Genomic DNA, 6,946 nt, shown 5'->3' with positions numbered 1-6,946 from the left:
GGACAGCAGACCAGGAGACTAACTCCAGATCTCGGTTTCACATTCTTTGCCCTGATAAGATGCTGAGAGAATGCTGATAGGGAACTATCTGGATGACAAACCAGAAACTGTAGGCAGCGTGTTCCTACTGGTCAGGAGACCAAGCGAGGATCTGGGGGTTGTATGTCAGGAGTCCCCCAAAGAGTTTTCCATCAGATTGGCCCCTCTGACTTCCCAGTCAAGAAATAGAGTATGGCGAGGTTGTCTCACAGCCAGAAAGGTGATGGGCGTAATGTCTTGGGTACTAAGGGCAGCAAGGAAATGAGAGGCTTCCACAGCCCTGAAGATGCCTCCCACTGCCCCCTTCCCCGAGGCACTTCACCAGGCTTCTCCCATGAGCACTGCCCTCTCTTCTTTGGTGGATGCTACTGTCCCTTTGAGTCCCTACAGGGTCTCCACAGGTGGCTGTCCCTGTGAACAGCACTCCTGGGGTTATACTAGGCAATGACTCCAACCTCACTTTCCCAGGCAATTTGAGACTCCTCAGTGAGTACAAACCCCTCCTAGAGCTCCAGGACCCCTCATAAGTATCAGAGAATAATTAATAGATAATATAGATGATCAGTGTTTGTTTCTCCACTATGCCAGAAGTTCTATGAGTACCGAGCCTTGTCTACTTTTTTTTTTTTTTTTTTCACTTTTCACAGTTGTCTTCCCACTTGATGGCCCTGGTCCTGACACAGAGTAGATGCTCAATAAATGAATGTGGAATAACAATTTTCCATTTTCTGATGCCCTGGTGGTTGCAGTTTCCACTTGCACCATGGGTTCCTGAAGCCATCAGCCCTGAAGCCTGACTTCAGGACCATAAATGACTATGGTGGCACTGACATGGGAAGAGTGGTGCTGAATGACTGATGCCTGGAGCTGACATCTCCCTGAGGCCACTTCCCTGCATGGTTGACCCTCTCCTGACATCACCAAGACTAGTTGGCCATCTTGCCCAACCTGGCTCCACACAGGCTGCCCTTCCCTAACATCTTTTCCTATACTGAGCTTCCTTTGATGTTCATTGCAACCCATTTTATCATCTGGCAGTCAGCATGTCACTAGTGATGCTCCATGATGTCCTTGTCATCTAACTTCCTCCCTAAAATTGATAACCCCCAGCAAGGACTCCAGTCTCCCATGAATATATTGAGTGTGAAACTAGTAAACTCAATCTATAAACAGAATCACATTTCTCCACCTTCTATTCCCCAAAGTGAAAATGAATATAAAGGTAATCCTTGGGACATATTATAAATCACTACCATAATATGCCAGGCTTATATTACTCCTATTCTTGAAAAACTAGGTGCTTCTAATAGAAAGTAAAAATCATTCCACACACAGTCATGGTATCAAAACTTTAAAGCATTGCTAAATCCTGGGTCTTTCTTTGGGGTGTTCTCTTACCTTGAATGGCTTTACCTTTGTAGCCTGGAAAATATCTTCTTCTGACACCTGATGGTTTTAAACTACCTCTTCTAAAGTTTGCTTGTTTATTACACAGTTCAGATTCAGGAAATGAAGGGTATCAGTTTTTTTTACAAAGAAGGTGAGCTCATCTTAGCCAAAAGATTCTTTCCACATCCCGTGACTTGCCAGGTATCAACATGCTAGTTCTGCTCTAACTTAACAGATCCCGAGGGCTTGGGGAAGTGCTTGTGGTCTATTGGTCACTTGGCAGGATTCATTCATGCTCAGGATGACCCCACTCTGGGGTGGACCAAGAGCCACTCATGTGCATCACACATCAACCTTCAGCATTGCAGAAGAGAACAGCAGCAGCCCAGGGTCACTGTGACTCAGTGACAACCTACAGATTTATTTACATCATAATGTTATCATTTCATCTGTATGGTTTGGTCAGCTCTTCAATGCTATTCTAACAGGAGGTTTTTTTGTTTTGTTTTGTTTTGTTTTATTTTTTATCTTATTCTACTATATTTATGCATCTATTTTGCAGCCTTTAAGAGTCCTTGAGAGAGACCAGAAGGCAAACTGGTTGACTGGGACATGCAAGTCCACTTTGGGGCCCAGGACAAGCCCTGGGAAATCTTTAGTTGAACCTCTTTTCTCTCCCCTGCTCCCCTCTGGCCCCACTCTCACCACACTGGAAGCAGTGATTTTCCCCTTGGCTGCTGGAGTTAAAACTGAGACACCAATGCATAGGGAAATGGGGAGGGAGCAGGTGAAATTCCTGCTCCCAAGAATCTTTTTCAGAGGGTTTCTTACCTGAGAGAATTTGAAACTGTACTAAAGGGGAACTTTCCCAGGCCGTTATAATTTTTACTGGTCTGAAACATTTAACATCCCACTTCCTTTTTCTTTCCCACCTTGAATGGTATCTGTCAGGCTGCCTGGGCTGCTCTACTGCCTAATTTCTGAAGGTCACAGTAGAGAACACTCCAGTTGTCAGGTCACAATAATTCGAATATTCATTCCCTTAGCATAAGAGTCTCTAGCGGGGGAGGGTGTATATTTCCTCATAGGGTGGAGGTGAGAAGCAGGCACAGTCCCCTTCTTCCAGCTGTGTCTCTTCTAGCTGGTCAGCATCAAGGCTGCGTCTGAAATGTGAGCAGAAAACACAGATGCATTACCTCCCAGGACCCCACTCACAGAGCTAGTGTTCCACCCTGAGCAGCAGACTACACAGATTCATAGTCCCCACCACTGCCTCACAGACCAAACACAGCTGTAGATCATGATGGTGACAGGTGGGAAAGGACCATGCTCAGTACACACACCATACCTGTCATTTCCACCATCCATGAAAGGAGAGTCCTCACCCTGCACGAACGCAGCGTTGTCTTGAGGGTAGATGGTGTAGTACTGAGGGGGACTCGGCATGGTGGCTGCTGGGACTCCAGAGGGTATGAGACCACAGGGGTTCACCACAGGCTGCAGGTAGGAGGTGTTCATCCCCATCGGCTCCTGAGAACCGTAAGGAGGAGGGATATACTGCACCACAGTGGCCCCATGGAAGGTGATGGGCTGGTTGATGCCCGTGAAAACAAAGGATTGTCCTCCTGATGTCTGCTCCGAGTCCAGGACCCTTTCCTCACTTTCTTTGCACAACTGGCAAGACAGCATTTTGAACTTGCACACAGCAATAAGGATGAACGTCACCCCAACTGACAGCAGGATGGGCCCAAGGAGCTGGGTCCATTCAAAATGGGAGACGCCTTGGTATTTGATCCAGCCCATGACGGTGAACGTGATCCCCACTAGTCCCAGAAAGATGCCTGAGAAGAGCAAGGTGGCCCCTGCCTTGTCGTCGTCGGACACTTGGATGTCAGCAGTACTGGGTGTGTAAGGAGTGACGGAAAACACATTGAGAGGGAAGTCCTCCAAGCGGCTGCTGCTGTGCTCCATGGTTCCTCACCGGAGTGCCCCGCTTCTCAGAGGGGAAAGGGACGTGAAAGGCGGGGACTCACAGGTTCAGATTAGTTATAGAAGAACTTTGGGCTTCTGTGGTTAACAGAGTATAACACACGGAGGGCTGAACTTTGTTTAGAAGAATAAAGGTCTGAGAAATGAAGCCTGAAGTTTTGTCATAAACTGCCAGCAAGTGGAGGTCTCTGTTTTGCAAGCCAATGATGAACTCTCTCTAATTCATATTCATTCATTCACTTAATCAAAAAACATTTCTCACGCTGTTCTTAGGCCCTGAGGTGCTTTTTATAACCATATGAGGAGGCATTGCTCTGAGCCCTGTTTTTGTCTTCCCCAAACCAGGTTTGTAGAAATGGCAACGCTGCCTCCAGGGAACCCTTGATGTATCTACCACATGCTCACACGAGTGCCCTGCTAAGTTAGCCTAACCTAACTTTGCTACTGGATCAGCTCATTCCAAATAGGTGGACACGATCTCTTGTGTATTCCAAGCCACTTCAGAAATCTCTAGTTATAATATATTTGTCCTAGTTCATTTTCTGTTGTTATAATAGAACACAGAATAGGAGGTTATTTCTCACAGTTTCAAAAGCTGGCAAGTCCAATATCAAGGTGCCTGTATCTGATGAGAGTCTTCTTACTGCATAACATGGCAGAAGGCATCAAATGGTGAGAACTCAAGAGTGCCTCAGCTCAGGTCTCTCTTCCTCTTATTTTATTTTGATTTCTTTGCCACGTTGGGGATGGACCCAGGGCCTGGTGCCTGGTAGGCAGGCACCTTAGCCCTGAGCTATATCACCAGTCCTCTCTCTTTCTCTTCTGATAAAGCCACTAGTCCCATTATGGGAACTCCACCCTGATGATCTCATCTATCCCCAATTACTTCCTAAAGGCTCCACCTTTAAATGCCATCAACATAGGAATTTGGGGATTAAGTTTCTAACAATGATCTGGGTGGGAGGGGCCTCTTTCAAATCACAGCAATACTTAAACTTTACTAACAGAGCTACAAAGCTCTGAGATCCTGTCCTTTCCTGGCTGGGCCCGTGTCCCTTTTGCATTGCATGTTTGGGGAGTAACTCTAGTTGAGGGAGAGGCGAGACACCACAGAAAAGCCTTCTATGTGCCACACCATTGTTAGAGGCTGCATGAACATCAGAGGTGACATGGCTTAGTGGGAACACATGTCGGGCCCTCCCTCCAGATGGCTACCCAGTTTCTGGTCTCCAAGATGAGACAAACAGCTGCCGTTTTGAGCCTGCTCTGTTCTGCACCCAAACCCAAGCTGACTTAGAGAAGGCAGCTTACTCTTCAATGGCATTACCTGTCATTCATGACTACAGAACTTCCCAACAGACCATGAACTTCGTCCTCCATAGAATTGTAACTGTGGCCTTCTTCCTTTCCTGGACTGATTTTGTCCAAGCAGATGTTTCTCTTTGGTGGTTAAGTATTACATTGGCTTCCTCTCACAGAATGAGAGAGCTGGGACCTTGCCCAAGGCAGGGCTTCCTGAACTTCCTTTGATGACAAAAATCATCTTTTTGGGGTGGGGAGCATTCTACATCTGAGCTTCGCAGCGCTTTTTTATTTTTATTTTTAAATTTTAAGACAGGGACTTGCTAAATCGCCCAGGATGGCCTCAAATTTGCAATCCTCCTGCCTTTGCCTCCTGAGTAGCTGAGATTACATGCATGTACCACAGCACCCACCTTTGGGTCACTTTTTTAAAAGGCAAAGTCTGAACTCCTGACAAAACCAAAATATCCAACAGAACCACAATATTCAAGGAAGAAGGTCAGTAAGTGCCCCACGTGACTGTTATCATCAGGGAATCTTGGGAAACCCTATCCCATGTTAATCCCCAATACTGCTAGGTGACCAGGGACTATTTTCACCACCATAATGCCTCTCCTTGCTATGGGACAAGGTTTGTCATCTTAAGTTTCACTGCCAAACGTATGGAAAAGCAAGCAGGTGTCCCCTCATCTGTCTCCCAGATGTGCCCTCAAGCAGCAAGGCTTGAGCAGCCTTGCCATGGGGATGGGCGGCCCCTTAACCCCAGCTGCATAGGAGAACCAGGCAAGCCAACTTCTCTTCTTATTCAAAAAGATTCTGGTCAGCTGCCTGGCATTCTTTCCAGGCTTTTACCTGCCCCCCAAGTTAAATATATATATGATTTAATTATATACATAGAATTTGATATATATATAATTTATAATTATAAATGTCCTTGATGTTTATTTAAAAAGCTATGCTCAGGACCTCACATTATTGAAAATATCTGCATTCATTATTATCTGATCAAGTATTGGGCCTACTTCACAGAAAACGTGGTCCAAGAAAGCTGTCCCATTGTAGATGGGCTCCTCTTGGTCTCCAGGTGCAGCAGATGTGGAACCAAGTGGATTAGAGACAAAGTAACATTCCTTAAGATGCAGTTTTGATGAAAAATGAAAACTAGTCAGCTAAAAATAAATACTCATAAGAAACAACTAAGGTTGATGGCCACTGAGCAAATTTGTCATTCTGCAAGTCGACTTAGATCCATTTTACATAAATAAATCAAAAACCCATAAAGTGGCTACATCGTTGATGTCTGTATAAACACTATTCACTTGGCTTTTGATTTTTCAGTCTGTACTTTTAGCAAAATGTTAAAAATTAATCTCAGTCTCTTGTTAATTGTTCAATTTGGCTTTTTAGCACATTAAAATGTACCTTTTGATAAGAATATCTTTTGGGGTTTGGCTGCCTCTTTTTTGGTGGGAAGGATACTAGGGATTGAACCCAGGAATGCTCTACCACTGAGCTACATCTCCAGCCCTTTTTCAAATCTTTAATTTTGAGACAGTGTCTTGCTAATTTGCCAAGGCTGACCTTGAACTTGCAATCCTTCTGCTTCAGTCTCCTGAGTAACTATAGTTACAGGTGTGCACCACCATGCCCAGTATAGACAGTGTTTTATTTTCTGAATTGACAGATTTATCAGTAGGATGAACCTAGTTTTTTAATTAATACTTCAGATATCTACTTTCAGGCTTTAGCTTATGTATATCATAAAAATTGAATTATATTAAGCTTTGTTATTCTTCAACTCTTTTTTTTAACCTCACATCATGCTTCCCAAATATAGTTTAATTTTTAATAATTTGACAAGAACCGTTAAAGCAATTAATGCAATTATAGCTGGAAATTTCTCAAAATCCATCAAAATATTAACTAGTATCAAGAATGTAGCTTATTTGCTTTTCCACAACAATAAAAACAAAATTTGAATAAGAATTCAGCATAAACAATTTCTTAAAATTTGGTAACATGCTGTTTTGGCAAGTATGCCCCTAAATCTGGTTAAAGAGAATATAACTTGGTACAATGTCTTTGGGGAGGGAGGGGCAATTTGGCAATTTCTTCTACAATTTAAAATACACATAGAATTGTATTAAAGATACAAATATTTTCTTCTGGGAAAGTAACTAATAGACAGAGAGATAGAGACATATATACATACATACATACTACAGAC

The 6,946-nt window shown here is 43.9% G+C and overlaps 1 protein-coding gene across 1 annotated transcript; it reads right to left on the bottom strand.

The window, feature by feature from the left end:
• Window positions 1–1,920: 1,920 nt before the first annotated feature.
• On the bottom strand, window positions 1,921–3,459 carry TMEM174 (transmembrane protein 174). The gene is made up of 2 exons (XM_079145719.1): window positions 2,777–3,459; window positions 1,921–2,591 (listed from the first exon to the last, which is right to left on the bottom strand). The coding sequence occupies exons 1-2, from the start codon at window positions 3,397–3,399 to the stop codon at window positions 2,486–2,488; spliced, it is 729 nt and encodes a 242-aa protein (XP_079001845.1). The 5' UTR covers window positions 3,400–3,459; the 3' UTR covers window positions 1,921–2,485.
• Window positions 3,460–6,946: the final 3,487 nt, after the last annotated feature.

The sequence above is a fragment of the Sciurus vulgaris genome (assembly GCF_902686455.1).
Source record: "Sciurus vulgaris genome assembly, chromosome: 6".
NCBI lineage: Eukaryota > Metazoa > Chordata > Mammalia > Rodentia > Sciuridae > Sciurus > Sciurus vulgaris.
The sequence above is the reverse complement of the archived record's forward strand: the minus strand, read 5'-3'. Positions and strand labels throughout refer to the sequence as shown.

Coding starts and splice junctions, on each gene's coding strand:
- TMEM174 (XM_079145719.1), bottom strand. CDS start 3,399: ATGGAGCACAGCAGCAGCCGCTTGGAGGACTTCCCTCTCAATGTGTTT. Junction 2,592..2,776: donor ATGGATGGTGGAAATGACAG/GTATGGTGTGTG, acceptor CTCACATTTCAG/ACGCAGCCTTGATGCTGACC.